At 40.3% G+C, this 18,302-nt stretch overlaps 1 protein-coding gene across 1 annotated transcript; it reads left to right on the forward strand.

The window, feature by feature from the left end:
- Positions 1–252: 252 nt before the first annotated feature.
- On the forward strand, positions 253–9,328 carry LOC146561555 (uncharacterized). The gene is made up of 2 exons (XM_085243024.1): positions 253–934; positions 6,755–9,328. Exon 2 carries the CDS (start codon positions 7,140–7,142, stop codon positions 8,820–8,822), a length of 1,683 nt encoding a protein of 560 aa, XP_085099150.1. The 5' UTR covers positions 253–934; positions 6,755–7,139; the 3' UTR covers positions 8,823–9,328.
- Positions 9,329–18,302: the final 8,974 nt, after the last annotated feature.

Consider the following 18,302-nt stretch of genomic DNA (forward strand, 5'->3'; position numbering starts at 1 on the left):
CTTCTATCAAAAGTTACAGCTATTTCTATGAAGTTGTACAAAAACGCTTTCTTTCGCCAAGACAGTGCGTTTCTCACTGTTACATGCATTTGAATGGGGATCTCGACCGAAACAAAGTATAGGTCTTCATTATGTGAATAACTTGGAAATCTTAGCTCAAACAGCTGCAAAACCTGTTTTCCCAGCACAGGAACCTTGAGTTCTATAAGATAAAGCCATAAACATGTGTATCCGAGTGTTAAGAGAATTTTTATTTTAGTTAAATCATTAAAGTATAATCAAGTAGAAACAAGTATGCCTTATAATCAAGTGTTTATATATTTTCACACGGTAAAGCTTACTGTTGAAAAGAACACAAGGTATTCCTTGCTTAAGTGTGTGAGATGTTTGACAAAGACAGGATATATACATGCATTCTTTACTTCAGTGTCTGCGATGTCAGATAAGCATGAATACTGCTGTGTCGTTGTTTTTCAGTTTGTGTGCAGAAGTTAGATAGCTAAGACAATGCCTGAGCTCTCCCCTCTTCAGTTGAAAGAGGAAGTATTATGTAACCCATTTTGCCTTATAAATAAAGCGAGTAAACGGTGCTCGGTGTGTTAGTCTGCTCAGAGACTCTCACCCGTGCGCACGTCTTTGAAACTCTGAGTCGGTCTGCCAGTGTCTCATTTCTCTCTTACTGTGTTTGAACAAATTGTCAACCCTTGACATTTAATTGGTCCTTCGTAGCCGGAGAACTGACTGTTATTTTAACGTCTAGTTTTCCACAGACGGTCTCCATCGGATCCTGACGTCGTGACGCCTGCGCTGGAAGAAATCTGATCAGTAAAACGAAAAACCCGGGAACGTGAATTCGATCTCCGGTCAGCGTTCGGCCTTCACGGCTCCAGGACCCGATGAGCACCGGATCTTAAAACGCAGCGCCACAGTAGAGGTGAATATGACACGCATTCCACCAAGCGCTAAAATACGTTGATATTGAGATTTTCCTTTAAGTAGTGTGTAAACCTAGGTACGCCGACAGATCTCAGTGTCCATGCGGGACTAAGAAGACGACAGGCAAGAGCGAAATTCTAGAAAAATCGCTATTAAAAGTTCCGGTCGCTCTGGGAGTGGCTGCAACGGAACAGGTTTCCGGTCACTCAAGAAGAGTGGCTGAAGGTGAAGGTGTTACACAAATAAATAGGCCTACGGAAAATCTCAATAAAAATCATAGAAACGCGCTTTGTTTGTGAGGAGTGAGTTGTTTTTACGACCCAATACGCGGTCGAACCACTTCTCAAACTGTTTTCCTGTGTACACTCACGTATTGGTAAAGGTGGAAAAAAGGGTTGTGCTTCATCACGTAAAATTGATAACCGCTCTCTCAATTAGTGGGAGAGTAGAAGGCTGTTATCGAAAACCCATTCTCACTTTTTCATGCCAAAGAAGGTGTCACAGTTCTGACGTAATTAGTTCAAAATGGGTAACTCTAAAACTAAAGTAAAATTAACAGCAGATGAAGGATGGTTGGAAAAAAACTGTCCAAATGCAGGAAGAGTCAGTGCAAATAGGTGGAGAAATCCACATAAAATTTATTGCCCAGCCTGGCAAGGCAAATGCAATCAAGAATCAATAACTGCTTTAAAGGCTGCTTTACAAAAAGAATTATTTGAGGAAAAGAGCCAAAAGAAAAAAGCAAAACGCTTAGCAGAATGGCACCTTTTCAAGGCGTGGATGGTAGAAAACGATAAACGCATTGCTAAACGTGCCCAAAAGCAGGAAACTAAAGATAAACAGAAAACTGCAGGAGAAGAAAAACCGTACCCCCCTCCTTATGCTCTTCAGCCTGCACAGCCTGCAGCAGCTGCACCTAACCCTACGTCAGCACTTCCTGTAAGCTCTCCTCACAAACCTTTTGTTTCAAATCCCTATATGGAGGCCAGACAACAACTTGATCTTATGACTAAGCATGGTCATTCCAAAAAAACAGAAATTGTAGGTCAGTTTCCAATGGTAGCCTTATCTAACCCCAGGTACGGTCAACCCACTGGTCCCCCAGACGCCCAAGGAGTCATACCAGTAGACGGTGAGCCTTTAATTTATGCATTCCGACCCTGGTCTCATAAAGACAGAGAGAATGTACTAAAAGATGTGCCACCCCTTAAAGAAGGCTTCCGGCCGTGGCGAGATGCAGTGGAATTGATCCGTCAGGGGTGGGGTTTAAATGGTCATGAGATGCATCAAGTTTTTCAAGATTTATTAGGTTTAAGTCTTCCTAGAGCTAGAGGTCAATTTACAGGAAATGATTTAAACGGTGACGTGTTGGGGCCAGACACTCCCCAATTGATACAGGAGCTTAATAACTTGTATGGCAGAATAGAAGTTATTTTAGCCCCAAGGCCAGATTATGGAAAGATAGGAGAGTGCAAACAAAAGGAAGGAGAGACAGCATCAGACTATTTGGATCGCCTACGCCCAGTTTTCAGACAAAACTCAGGGCTAAATTATGATGCCGATCCACTGTCTGCTTTTCAACAACAATTAAAAAATGCCTTCCTAAATGGTCTACTGCCTAAGATAAAAGCACATGTAGACAAACACTGGGTCACTCAAAATACAGGAACCTTGCCTGAAGCCCTACAATATGCTGAGCATGCAGTCAAAATTCAAAAACAAAAAGAAAAAACAGAAGGAGTTTTCATGATTGATCCAGAGACAGGCTTTATAGCCTTCTCAGGACAGCAACACACGGCAGGTTTTAAGCAAAGTAGGGGAAAGCAAAAAGCAGGACAAAGAAGAGATAGAAGAGATATGAGATGTTATAACTGTGGTAAAATCGGGCACTTTGCTCGAAACTGTAGAAATGTAAGCCAAGAACAGGAAGGTGGAGATGACAGGCGCAGACGCCGTGATGAATGACTAGCACAAGAAAAGGGAAGTGAAACAAGTGAAGGGGAAGTTTACAACATTGAACAACTGCTGCTAGGCTCAGAAGCAAAGCCCACCGTTATAGTGCACGTTAACGGGGTCCCAATAAAATTCCTTTGCGACACAGGTGCTTGTAAAACTGTCCTAACAGTAGAAGTCCCAAATTTAACCTCTTCAAAAGATACCTTAATCGTGAAATCAGCCTCAGGACATGTGACAAAACAGCATCTAACCGACCCCCTTTTTATGTCACATAGAGATAGTGGCCGTGCCTGCAAAAATCAGTGCATCTATGATCCATCTTGTCCACTAAATTTGTTAGGAAGAGATGCTTTAACAAAATTAAAAATAGGAGTTTTTCCTGAAGAAAGTGGCATGAAAGCCAGACTCCTACTCTCTGAAAGTCAGAGCCAAACTGAAGACATTTTTGTTTGTGAAGGTTTAGGTGAGCCAAATTATTACTGGGCCTTAGATTTACCAAAACTTGAACCATTAGAGGCCAAAGCTAATATGTACTTACCTGAGCACTCACATAGACAGGACCCAGCAAAATATCACAACACCTTGTGGTATAAATATGTCCCAGGTCCAGACAAAATTTATGATCAACAAGTGCACAGACTAGGACCGCAAAAACTAGTCCTACAACACCTGTATGTGACACAGAGTGGTAATGCAGTATGCTCAGTGTTACAGACAGATGCAGTGCAGCGCTTAAATAAGATGTGCAACCCTCATGTATCTGTTGCACGCAACGACCAAACGCCTTGGTCTGAGTTAGGCACAGTGCTGAGAAATGTAGAAATGGACAGATATGACAAAATAGAGTGTGAGGACTGGCAAAAAGGCCGTAGAACTGGGTGCATGAGGCTAACGCTGTGTTGGCCGGTGACAGCCACACCAGCCACACATTTAGCCACAACAGAGCAAGATGAATGACAAGTATTAACAATTGAAGCACATCCAGAACTAGAGAAGCTGCCACAAACATTATGGTCTCAAGGACCCACGGATGTAGGCCTAATAAAAGGAGCAGATCCAGTAGTGGTGAAAACTACAACCTCATATAGGCCTGTAAAACCACAATATCCCTTGAGTGCAGAGGCAAAAGAAGGTATCAGACCAGTCATAGCAGAGATGCAAAAAGCAGGTATTCTCGTGAAAACTAATGAAGCCACGTGTAATACACCAATTTTTCCAGTAAAAAAGGCTAATACAGGAAAATATCGCTTAGTTCATGATCTAAGAGCAATAAATGAGGTAACAGAGCAAATACCTCCAGTGGTTGCAAATCCACACACAATTCTAAATCAAGTAACACCAAAAGAACGGTGGTTCTCTGTAATAGACTTGTCCAATGCCTTCTTCTCCGTACCTCTGCACCCTGACTCACAGAAGTTATTCGGATTCACCTTTGACAATCAAAAGTATACTTATACAAGGTTGCCTCAGGGATTCCAGAATAGCCCAACTCTGTATGCAGAGGCTTTGAGAAAATCAATGTCATCTTGTACGCTCCCTGCCCCAGGGCAGTTCTTGTTGTATGTAGATGATATATTGATCACAGGCCATACAAAAGATGAGTGCAAAGAAAACACATTAACAGTTTTGCAACATCTCGCAGAGCAAGGCCATAAAGTGTCACAGCATAAACTGCAATTGTGGAGCCAGGAAGTAACATACCTTGGCCACAAATTGACAGGACAAGGCAGGCAGCTGTTAGAGAGCAGAAAGATAGCAGTCCAAAATGCCCCAAAACCAGTAACTAAACAACAAATGATGAGTTTTTTAGGACTGTGCAATTTCTGTAGATGCTGGATTCCAGAATACGCATTACTAGCTCAACCACTACAGAACCTCATTTATGGTAAAGATCTAGCATTAAAAGACAAAGTACAATGGACTCCAGAAGCAGAAAAAGCTTTCGTTGATTTGAAAATAGCACTGCAGACATGTACCATCTTAGCATTACCAGACTATGGAAAACCTTTCGTTCTCCATGTTGATGGTGCAGGAGGGTATATGAAAGCAGTCTTAACTCAAGCTTTTGGAGAAAAACAACGTCCATTAGCTTTCTACTCATGCAAACTTGACTCTGTAGCTGCTGGATTACCTACCTGTGTTCAGGCATGCGCAGCAGCAGCAGAGGCAGTTAAAAAATGTGCAGACATTGTTCTAGGACATAAATTGATCATCAAAGTCCCACATGCAGTGACCTCTATTTTGCTCCAAGCGAACCTCTCTTTCCTCACGCATGCAAGACAACTTTCTTATGTGGGGATTCTACTTACACAATCACACATAAAAATAGAGAAGTGTGGCCAGCTAAACCCAAGTACACTTTTGCCGACTTCTCTGGACGGAGAACAACACTGTTGCATTCAAAAATTAGAGGAAGATACAAAACCTCGCACTGATATATACAGCTCCCCCCAGAGCAGTTTCAGTAATGTTTTTGTGGACGGCTCAGCGTCAAAAGACATTCACGGTAGAAATTGTGTGGGTTATGCGGTCACAACTGTTGATAAAGTGATAGAAGCAAAAGCTCTCAGCTCCTCAAACTCTGCTCAAAGCGCAGAACTAACCGCAGTCATCAGAGCATGTACTTTATATAAGGGTCAAAGTGTTAATGTTTACACAGACAGTCAATATGTCTATTCAGCAGTTCATCATTTCGCTAAAATATGGCATAACAGAGGAATGACAACTTCCTCAGGCAACACAGTTCAACATGCAAACCTTCTAAAAAAGCTATTAGAAGTAATAACGTTGCCAAAAGAATTAGCACTATGCAAATGTGCAGCTCATCAAAAGGATGACACAGAAATTACGAGAGGAAATAACTTTGCTGACAAAGCAGCAAAAGCAGCTGCAGAAAAACAAATTGATGTTTTAACAACAGAAATCATAGATCTAATACCTTTAGAAATACTAGCAGATGCACAGAAAACAGCATCGCTGAGTGAACAAAAATCTTGGGTGAAAGATGGAGCAGAATTAAAAGACAACCTCATGATGTGTAATGGCAAACCAGTGCTTCCAAAATCTTTGCATAGAACTGCTGCTTTAGTGACACATGGGAAAACTCATGTGTCATCAGGAGGGATGATTAATATTCTTAATAAACAATTCTATACAAAAAATTTTGAAAGTTCAGCACAAGAGTTTATCAGAACATGTATGATTTGCCAAAGACACAACGCACAGGGAAATCTACGTCCAAAGCGAGGGCATTTCCCTATACCACCGCATCCATTTCACACTGTCCACATGGATTTCATAGAATTAAATGAATCACAATCCTCCAAATATGCACTTGTGATAATTGATGTATTTTCCAAGTGGCCAGAAATATACCCAGTGAAAAAAGCAGATGCAATATCAGTAGCAAAATGTCTATGTAATCATTTTATTCCAACGTACGGTATTCCATCTCTGATAAGATCAGACAATGGCACACATTTTGTAAATGAAGTAATAAGTAAAGTTTCTGAAGCTTTAGGCTTCAGCATAAAACATCACTGTTCTTATCATCCACAAAGTGCAGGATTAGTCGAGAGAACTAACGGCACAATTAAACAAAGGTTGAGGAAATGTATGGAAGAGACTAAAAAACCTTGGCCTGAATGTCTAAGCTTGGTTAAATTATGGATGAGAATAACTCAAGGAACAGGTGGTCTAACGCCATTTGAAATCATACATGGCAGACATTTTCCACTCCCCATAATGAGTGAGCCAATTAATAAATCTATTGCAGAAACAACAATGGCAGAATGGATGACAAAACTATTTGAGAATAAAGAAGTGAGATTAAGCAATCAACTGCCGAGTGACTTTTCTTCAGTTTCTTGCAGGTTGAACCCCGGTGATTGGATTCTGATTAAAGTCCTCCAGCGGAAAAACTGGAGTGCTCCAAAGTGGGAAGGTCCCTTCCAGGTGCTACTTACCACACCCACAGCGTGTAAGATAGCCGAACGAGTTTCGTGGATTCATCAATCCCACGTGAAGAAAGTGTTTGCACCACAATAAGACGCCGGTTCCCCTGACTCTTACGTGAACCCCTGCTGGAGGACAGGGCTGAACGGGTTTCCCGCCCTGTGCTTCCTCGGCAGTGCTACTCACGTGGGAGCTCGGGTGTGCCTGGTCGCCCTGAAGATCAGACTGACCTATCCCACCGAAGAGCAGAACCAATAATAACACCAGGGACGCCTGAATAAAATCTCAACAAGATGACTGAGGAAAACAACCTGATAAATCCAGAAGAAGAACCAGCTTCAGAATCAATGCTAGCACCAGTTCCAGCCCCAAAGCTGTTGTGCTTGGGCGCTTGTGACATCAAACGAAAACTACTCATGTGCTACATATTCTGTCTAATGGCTATCCTCCTGATGACGACACTCTTTTGGTTGATGCCCAGTGGAACCCACAAGACAGTACCAATTATTCTCCGACCTAAGAGGTGGACCCACGACAACTCGCACCTGAAGGAGATAGACAAAGAACACAACCACCCGTGGCTGAACAATGCATGGTACCGGTATGTCCATGACAGAGTGCACAGAGAAGACAATGCCGCAAACTGCTATGTCTGCTCACATATGCCCACGACAGCACTCCATGCCACAGTGTATGGAAAACCCCCAACCAAGGCTGAAGCACTCTGCATATATGACAAAGCCATTACCGGGACCTGCTCAACACCAGGAAAACCTGTGATGGTGATAGGTGGATCCATAAAGGACCAAAACAGCAACACATGCCACAACACTACACAATATATAGTCCCACAGAGTGTAAAGTCTTTAATCTACAACATAACAAACTGCACCCACCAGTACCCAAATATAAACTACACCTGCAATGAAGCCTACTGGGTGCATATAAACGTCAGCCATAGAAAACTGAAATCATTCTCAGTTGTTTTGCCACCTGACATACAACACCCAGTGTGCTTTAACTTCACAGGAGCAACCGGACAAACAGGTACGCCCCAGGGTCTGAAGAAATTAGGACAAAACCGAAACTGCTCCATGATCCTGGCGGCACCAGATTGGGATGGCATCGGCTCATCGACAGGTACATACTGGGTACAGGGCGCAGCTTGGGCGTGTGGCCTGAAAGTCTATTTCATGCTGCCACCAAACAGCACCGGACTCTGTGCCCCTGTTCTGGTATCTGACCACACCTTTAAGATGTCAGTGAACAGCAACACCAGAGCTAAACGTAACACAGGCCTCAAGCCCCATGATCCATATCTTGGTTCTGATGTACCAGATGACTTCAAACTCTGGACCAAGAGCCAGAAGGTAATACACGCTTTGTTTCCATGGATAGGAGTAGGGAAACACGCACTACGGATAGAAACCCTGGACTATCGTTTTGGATTATTTTTAAATGCTTCAACCCGCATTAATCAAGGACAGAATGAAGAAATTGATGCAATTCGCATCACTGTCATGCAGCACCGAGTGGCTTTAGACATCATTCTCGCAGAGAAAGGTGGTCTCTGCGTATTGTTTAACACTACATGTTGTACCTACATACCTGATAACATCCATTCATTAAACATGACAAATGCTTTGAATGTTTTGAAACAACTGAGAGACGCTCAGCAGCAGGACTACGTTACCGATACTCAAGGTTGGTGGGACTGGCTGCTGAGCGGCTCTTGGAAATCTCTACTGATTAAAGGCCTGTTGGCCCTTTTCAGTGTGATGTTACTATTTTGCCTTTTCATTGCTTGTATTATCCCATGTCTGAGAAGCATAATGACAAACATGTTCAAGCGTATGTTAGGAAACCATGTCTTGGCTCAGTCAGTTATGGAGGATCCCTATCGTCAGTATGATATGCTGAGTGTGGGAGAGAGAGAAGAAAATCTCTATGACAATCTTGACAAGCTTGTTGTTTAATTATTTCACTGAATGACGTGCAAGTTGAAAATGTGACTAACAAGTGACTATGCATTGAGTAAAACATGTGAAATATATTAACATCAGGAGGGAATGTTAAGAGAATTTTTATTTTAGTTAAATCATTAAAGTATAATCAAGTAGAAACAAGTATGCCTTATAATCAAGTGTTTATATATTTTCACACGGTAAAGCTTACTGTTGAAAAGAACACAAGGTATTCCTTGCTTAAGTGTGTGAGATGTTTGACAAAGACAGGATATATACATGCATTCTTTACTTCAGTGTCTGCGATGTCAGATAAGCATGAATACTGCTGTGTCGTTGTTTTTCAGTTTGTGTGCAGAAGTTAGATAGCTAAGACAATGCCTGAGCTCTCCCCTCTTCAGTTGAAAGAGGAAGTATTATGTAACCCATTTTGCCTTATAAATAAAGCGAGTAAACGGTGCTCGGTGTGTTAGTCTGCTCAGAGACTCTCACCCGTGCGCACGTCTTTGAAACTCTGAGTCGGTCTGCCAGTGTCTCATTTCTCTCTTACTGTGTTTGAACAAATTGTCAACCCTTGACACCGAGTCTTCTATCAAAAGTTACAGCTATTTCTATGAAGTTGTACAAAAACGCTTTCTTTCGCCAAGACAGTGCGTTTCTCACTGTTACATGCATTTGAATGGGGATCTCGACCGAAACAAAGTATAGGTTTTCATTATGTGAATAACTTGGAAATCTTAGCTCAAACAGCTGCAAGACCTGTTTTCCCAGCACGGGAACCTTGAGTTCTATAAGATAAAGCCATAAACATGTGTATCCGAGTCTTCTATCAAAAGTTACAGCTATTTCTATGAAGTTGTACAAAAACGCTTTCTTTCGCCAAGACAGTGCGTTTCTCACTGTTACATGCATTTGAATGGGGAACTCGACCGAAACAAAGTATAGGTTTTCATTATGTGAATAACTTGGAAATCTTAGCTCAAACAGCTGCAAAACCTGTTTTCCCAGCACGGGAACCTTGAGTTCTATAAGATAAAGCCATAAACATGTGTATCCGAGTCTTCTATCAAAAGTTACAGCTATTTCTATGAAGTTGTACAAAAACGCTTTCTTTCGCCAAGACAGTGCGTTTCTCACTGTTACATGCATTTGAATGGGGATCTCGACCGAAACAAAGTATAGGTTTTCATTATGTGAATAACTTGGAAATCTTAGCTCAAACAGCTGCAAAACCTGTTTTCCCAGCACAGGAACCTTGAGTTCTATAAGATAAAGCCATAAACATGTGTATCCGAGTCTTCTATCAAAAGTTACAGCTATTTCTATGAAGTTGTACAAAAACGCTTTCTTTCGCCAAGACAGTGCGTTTCTCACTGTTACATGCATTTGAATGGGGATCTCGACCGAAACAAAGTATAGGTTTTCATTATGTGAATAACTTGGAAATCTTAGCTCAAACAGCTGCAAAACCTGTTTTCCCAGCACGGGAACCTTGAGTTCTATAAGATAAAGCCATAAACATGTGTATCCGAGTCTTCTATCAAAAGTTACAGCTATTTCTATGAAGTTGTACAAAAACGCTTTCTTTCGCCAAGACAGTGCGTTTCTCACTGTTACATGCATTTGAATGGGGAACTCGACCGAAACAAAGTATAGGTTTTCATTATGTGAATAACTTGGAAATCTTAGCTCAAACAGCTGCAAAACCTGTTTCCCAGCACGGGAACCTTGAGTTCTATAAGATAAAGCCATAAACATGTGTATCCGAGTCTTCTATCAAAAGTTACAGCTATTTCTATGAAGTTGTACAAAAACGCTTTCTTTCGCCAAGACAGTGCGTTTCTCACTGTTACATGCATTTGAATGGGGAACTCGACCGAAAAAAAGTATAGGTTTTCATTATGTGAATAACTTGGAAATCTTAGCTCAAACAGCTGCAAAACCTGTTTTCCCAGCACGGGAACCTTGAGTTCTAAAAGATAAAGCCATAAACATGTGTATCCGAGTCTTCTATCAAAAGTTACAGCTATTTCTATGAAGTTGTACAAAAACGCTTTCTTTCGCCAAGACAGTGCGTTTCTCACTGTTACATGCATTTGAATGGGGATCTCGACCGAAACAAAGTATAGGTTTTCATTATGTGAATAACTTGGAAATCTTAGCTCAAACAGCTGTAAAACCTGTTTTCCCAGCACGGGAACCTTGAGTTCTATAAGATAAAGCCATAAACATGTGTATCCGAGTCTTCTATCAAAAGTTACAGCTATTTCTATGAAGTTGTACAAAAACGCTTTCTTTCGCCAAGACAGTGCGTTTCTCACTGTTACATGCATTTGAATGGGGAACTCGACCGAAACAAAGTATAGGTTTTCATTATGTGAATAACTTGGAAATCTTAGCTCAAACAGCTGCAAAACCTGTTTTCCCAGCACGGGAACCTTGAGTTCTATAAGATAAAGCCATAAACATGTGTATCCGAGTCTTCTATCAAAAGTTACAGCTATTTCTATGAAGTTGTACAAAAACGCTTTCTTTCGCCAAGACAGTGCGTTTCTCACTGTTACATGCATTTGAATGGGGATCTCGACCGAAACAAAGTATAGGTTTTCATTATGTGAATAACTTGGAAATCTTAGCTCAAACAGCTGCAAAACCTGTTTTCCCAGCACGGGAACCTTGAGTTCTATAAGATAAAGCCATAAACATGTGTATCCGAGTCTTCTATCAAAAGTTACAGCTATTTCTATGAAGTTGTACAAAAACGCTTTCTTTCGCCAAGACAGTGCGTTTCTCACTGTTACATGCATTTGAATGGGGAACTCGACCGAAACAAAGTATAGGTTTTCATTATGTGAATAACTTGGAAATCTTAGCTCAAACAGCTGCAAAACCTGTTTTCCCAGCACGGGAACCTTGAGTTCTATAAGATAAAGCCATAAACATGTGTATCCGAGTCTTCTATCAAAAGTTACAGCTATTTCTATGAAGTTGTACAAAAACGCTTTCTTTCGCCAAGACAGTGCGTTTCTCACTGTTACATGCATTTGAATGGGGAACTCGACCGAAAAAAAGTATAGGTTTTCATTATGTGAATAACTTGGAAATCTTAGCTCAAACAGCTGCAAAACCTGTTTTCCCAGCACGGGAACCTTGAGTTCTATAAGATAAAGCCAGAAACATGTGTATCCGAGTTTTCTATCAAAAGTTACAGCTATTTCTATGAAGTTGTACAAAAACGCTTTCTTTCGCCAAGACAGTGCGTTTCTCACTGTTACATGCATTTGAATGGGGAACTCGACCGAAACAAAGTATAGGTTTTCATTATGTGAATAACTTGGAAATCTTAGCTCAAACAGCTGCAAAACCTGTTTTCCCAGCACGGGAACCTTGAGTTCTATAAGATAAAGCCATAAACATGTGTATCCGAGTCTTCTATCAAAAGTTACAGCTATTTCTATGAAGTTGTACAAAAACGCTTTCTTTCGCCAAGACAGTGCGTTTCTCACTGTTACATGCATTTGAATGGGGATCTCGACCGAAACAAAGTATAGGTTTTCATTATGTGAATAACTTGGAAATCTTAGCTCAAACAGCTGCAAAACCTGTTTTCCCAGCACGGGAACCTTGAGTTCTATAAGATAAAGCCATAAACATGTGTATCCGAGTCTTCTATCAAAAGTTACAGCTATTTCTATGAAGTTGTACAAAAACGCTTTCTTTCGCCAAGACAGTGCGTTTCTCACTGTTACATGCATTTGAATGGGGAACTCGACCGAAACAAAGTATAGGTTTTCATTATGTGAATAACTTGGAAATCTTAGCTCAAACAGCTGCAAAACCTGTTTTCCCAGCACGGGAACCTTGAGTTCTATAAGATAAAGCCAGAAACATGTGTATCCGAGTTTTCTATCAAAAGTTACAGCTATTTCTGTGAAGTTGTACAAAAACGCTTTCTTTCGCCAAGACAGTGCGTTTCTCACTGTTACATGCATTTGAATGGGGAACTCGACCGAAACAAAGTATAGGTTTTCATTATGTGAATAACTTGGAAATCTTAGCTCAAACAGCTGCAAAACCTGTTTTCCCAGCACGGGAACCTTGAGTTCTATAAGATAAAGCCATAAACATGTGTATCCGAGTCTTCTATCAAAAGTTACAGCTATTTCTATGAAGTTGTACAAAAACGCTTTCTTTCGCCAAGACAGTGCGTTTCTCACTGTTACATGCATTTGAATGGGGAACTCGACCGAAAAAAAGTATAGGTTTTCATTATGTGAATAACTTGGAAATCTTAGCTCAAACAGCTGCAAAACCTGTTTTCCCAGCACGGGAACCTTGAGTTCTAAAAGATAAAGCCATAAACATGTGTATCCGAGTCTTCTATCAAAAGTTACAGCTATTTCTATGAAGTTGTACAAAAACGCTTTCTTTCGCCAAGACAGTGCGTTTCTCACTGTTACATGCATTTGAATGGGGATCTCGACCGAAACAAAGTATAGGTTTTCATTATGTGAATAACTTGGAAATCTTAGCTCAAACAGCTGCAAAACCTGTTTTCCCAGCACGGGAACCTTGAGTTCTATAAGATAAAGCCATAAACATGTGTATCCGAGTCTTCTATCAAAAGTTACAGCTATTTATATGAAGTTGTACAAAAACGCTTTCTTTCGCCAAGACAGTGCGTTTCTCACTGTTACATGCATTTGAATGGGGAACTCGACCGAAACAAAGTATAGGTTTTCATTATGTGAATAACTTGGAAATCTTAGCTCAAACAGCTGTAAAACCTGTTTTCCCAGCACGGGAACCTTGAGTTCTATAAGATAAAGCCATAAACATGTGTATCCGAGTCTTCTATCAAAAGTTACAGCTATTTCTATGAAGTTGTACAAAAACGCTTTCTTTCGCCAAGACAGTGCGTTTCTCACTGTTACATGCATTTGAATGGGGAACTCGACCGAAACAAAGTATAGGTTTTCATTATGTGAATAACTTGGAAATCTTAGCTCAAACAGCTGCAAAACCTGTTTTCCCAGCACGGGAACCTTGAGTTCTATAAGATAAAGCCAGAAACATGTGTATCCGAGTTTTCTATCAAAAGTTACAGCTATTTCTATGAAGTTGTACAAAAACGCTTTCTTTCGCCAAGACAGTGCGTTTCTCACTGTTACATGCATTTGAATGGGGAACTCGACCGAAACAAAGTATAGGTTTTCATTATGTGAATAACTTGGAAATCTTAGCTCAAACAGCTGCAAAACCTGTTTTCCCAGCACGGGAACCTTGAGTTCTATAAGATAAAGCCATAAACATGTGTATCCGAGTCTTCTATCAAAAGTTACAGCTATTTCTATGAAGTTGTACAAAAACGCTTTCTTTCGCCAAGACAGTGCGTTTCTCACTGTTACATGCATTTGAATGGGGAACTCGACCGAAAAAAAGTATAGGTTTTCATTATGTGAATAACTTGGAAATCTTAGCTCAAACAGCTGCAAAACCTGTTTTCCCAGCACGGGAACCTTGAGTTCTAAAAGATAAAGCCATAAACATGTGTATCCGAGTCTTCTATCAAAAGTTACAGCTATTTCTATGAAGTTGTACAAAAACGCTTTCTTTCGCCAAGACAGTGCGTTTCTCACTGTTACATGCATTTGAATGGGGATCTCGACCGAAACAAAGTATAGGTTTTCATTATGTGAATAACTTGGAAATCTTAGCTCAAACAGCTGCAAAACCTGTTTTCCCAGCACGGGAACCTTGAGTTCTATAAGATAAAGCCATAAACATGTGTATCCGAGTCTTCTATCAAAAGTTACAGCTATTTCTATGAAGTTGTACAAAAACGCTTTCTTTCGCCAAGACAGTGCGTTTCTCACTGTTACATGCATTTGAATGGGGATCTCGACCGAAACAAAGTATAGGTTTTCATTATGTGAATAACTTGGAAATCTTAGCTCAAACAGCTGCAAAACCTGTTTTCCCAGCACGGGAACCTTGAGTTCTATAAGATAAAGCCATAAACATGTGTATCCGAGTCTTCTATCAAAAGTTACAGCTATTTCTATGAAGTTGTACAAAAACGCTTTCTTTCGCCAAGACAGTGCGTTTCTCACTGTTACATGCATTTGAATGGGGAACTCGACCGAAACAAAGTATAGGTTTTCATTATGTGAATAACTTGGAAATCTTAGCTCAAACAGCTGTAAAACCTGTTTTCCCAGCACGGGAACCTTGAGTTCTATAAGATAAAGCCATAAACATGTGTATCCGAGTCTTCTATCAAAAGTTACAGCTATTTCTATGAAGTTGTACAAAAACGCTTTCTTTCGCCAAGACAGTGCGTTTCTCACTGTTACATGCATTTGAATGGGGAACTCGACCGAAACAAAGTATAGGTTTTCATTATGTGAATAACTTGGAAATCTTAGCTCAAACAGCTGCAAAACCTGTTTTCCCAGCACGGGAACCTTGAGTTCTATAAGATAAAGCCATAAACATGTGTATCCGAGTCTTCTATCAAAAGTTACAGCTATTTCTATGAAGTTGTACAAAAACGCTTTCTTTCGCCAAGACAGTGCGTTTCTCACTGTTACATGCATTTGAATGGGGATCTCGACCGAAACAAAGTATAGGTTTTCATTATGTGAATAACTTGGAAATCTTAGCTCAAACAGCTGCAAAACCTGTTTTCCCAGCACGGGAACCTTGAGTTCTATAAGATAAAGCCATAAACATGTGTATCCGAGTCTTCTATCAAAAGTTACAGCTATTTCTATGAAGTTGTACAAAAACGCTTTCTTTCGCCAAGACAGTGCGTTTCTCACTGTTACATGCATTTGAATGGGGAACTCGACCGAAACAAAGTATAGGTTTTCATTATGTGAATAACTTGGAAATCTTAGCTCAAACAGCTGCAAAACCTGTTTTCCCAGCACGGGAACCTTGAGTTCTATAAGATAAAGCCATAAACATGTGTATCCGAGTTTTCTATCAAAAGTTACAGCTATTTCTATGAAGTTGTACAAAAACGCTTTCTTTCGCCAAGACAGTGCGTTTCTCACTGTTACATGCATTTGAATGGGGAACTCGACCGAAACAAAGTATAGGTTTTCATTATGTGAATAACTTGGAAATCTTAGCTCAAACAGCTGCAAAACCTGTTTTCCCAGCACAGGAACCTCGAGTTCTATAAGATAAAGCCATAAACATGTGTATCCGAGTCTTCTATCAAAAGTTACAGCTATTTCTATGAAGTTGTACAAAAACGCTTTCTTTCGCCAAGACAGTGCGTTTCTCACTGTTACATGCATTTGAATGGGGATCTCGACCGAAACAAAGTATAGGTTTTCATTATGTGAATAACTTGGAAATCTTAGCTCAAACAGCTGCAAAACCTGTTTTCCCAGCACGGGAACCTTGAGTTCTATAAGATAAAGCCATAAACATGTGTATCCGAGTCTTCTATCAAAAGTTACAGCTATTTCTATGAAGTTGTACAAAAACGCTTTCTTTCGCCAAGACAGTGCGTTTCTCACTGTTACATGCATTTGAATGGGGAACTCGACCGAAACAAAGTATAGGTTTTCATTATGTGAATAACTTGGAAATCTTAGCTCAAACAGCTGCAAAACCTGTTTTCCCAGCACGGGAACCTTGAGTTCTATAAGATAAAGCCATAAACATGTGTATCCGAGTCTTCTATCAAAAGTTACAGCTATTTCTATGAAGTTGTACAAAAACGCTTTCTTTCGCCAAGACAGTGCGTTTCTCACTGTTACATGCATTTGAATGGGGATCTCGACCGAAACAAAGTATAGGTTTTCATTATGTGAATAACTTGGAAATCTTAGCTCAAACAGCTGCAAAACCTGTTTTCCCAGCACGGGAACCTTGAGTTCTATAAGATAAAGCCATAAACATGTGTATCCGAGTCTTCTATCAAAAGTTACAGCTATTTCTATGAAGTTGTACAAAAACGCTTTCTTTCGCCAAGACAGTGCGTTTCTCACTGTTACATGCATTTGAATGGGGATCTCGACCGAAACAAAGTATAGGTTTTCATTATGTGAATAACTTGGAAATCTTAGCTCAAACAGCTGCAAAACCTGTTTTCCCAGCACGGGAACCTTGAGTTCTATAAGATAAAGCCATAAACATGTGTATCCGAGTCTTCTATCAAAAGTTACAGCTATTTCTATGAAGTTGTACAAAAACGCTTTCTTTCGCCAAGACAGTGCGTTTCTCACTGTTACATGCATTTGAATGGGGAACTCGACCGAAACAAAGTATAGGTTTTCATTATGTGAATAACTTGGAAATCTTAGCTCAAACAGCTGTAAAACCTGTTTTCCCAGCACGGGAACCTTGAGTTCTATAAGATAAAGCCATAAACATGTGTATCCGAGTCTTCTATCAAAAGTTACAGCTATTTCTATGAAGTTGTACAAAAACGCTTTCTTTCGCCAAGACAGTGCGTTTCTCACTGTTACATGCATTTGAATGGGGAACTCGACCGAAACAAAGTATAGGTTTTCATTATGTGAATAACTTGGAAATCTTAGCTCAAACAGCTGCAAAACCTGTTTTCCCAGCACGGGAACCTTGAGTTCTATAAGATAAAGCCATAAACATGTGTATCCGAGTCTTCTATCAAAAGTTACAGCTATTTCTATGAAGTTGTACAAAAACGCTTTCTTTCGCCAAGACAGTGCGTTTCTCACTGTTACATGCATTTGAATGGGGATCTCGACCGAAACAAAGTATAGGTTTTCATTATGTGAATAACTTGGAAATCTTAGCTCAAACAGCTGCAAAACCTGTTTTCCCAGCACGGGAACCTTGAGTTCTATAAGATAAAGCCATAAACATGTGTATCCGAGTCTTCTATCAAAAGTTACAGCTATTTCTATGAAGTTGTACAAAAACGCTTTCTTTCGCCAAGACAGTGCGTTTCTCACTGTTACATGCATTTGAATGGGGAACTCGACCGAAACAAAGTATAGGTTTTCATTATGTGAATAACTTGGAAATCTTAGCTCAAACAGCTGCAAAACCTGTTTTCCCAGCACGGGAACCTTGAGTTCTATAAGATAAAGCCATAAACATGTGTATCCGAGTCTTCTATCAAAAGTTACAGCTATTTCTATGAAGTTGTACAAAAACGCTTTCTTTCGCCAAGACAGTGCGTTTCTCACTGTTACATGCATTTGAATGGGGAACTCGACCGAAACAAAGTATAGGTTTTCATTATGTGAATAACTTGGAAATCTTAGCTCAAACAGCTGCAAAACCTGTTTTCCCAGCACGGGAACCTTGAGTTCTATAAGATAAAGCCATAAACGTGTATCCGAGTCTTCTATCAAAAGTTACAGCTATTTCTATGAAGTTGTACAAAAACGCTTTCTTTCGCCAAGACAGTGCGTTTCTCACTGTTACATGCATTTGAATGGGGATCTCGACCGAAACAAAGTATAGGTCTTCATTATGTGAATA

The sequence above is a fragment of the Mchenga conophoros genome, linkage group LG13, assembly GCF_057382185.1.
Source record: "Mchenga conophoros isolate Kocher_MC1m ecotype Shallow Benthic linkage group LG13, M_conophoros_male_GT1.1, whole genome shotgun sequence".
Lineage (NCBI taxonomy): Eukaryota > Metazoa > Chordata > Actinopteri > Cichliformes > Cichlidae > Mchenga > Mchenga conophoros.

Coding starts and splice junctions, on each gene's coding strand:
- LOC146561555 (XM_085243024.1), top strand. CDS start 7,140: ATGACTGAGGAAAACAACCTGATAAATCCAGAAGAAGAACCAGCTTCA.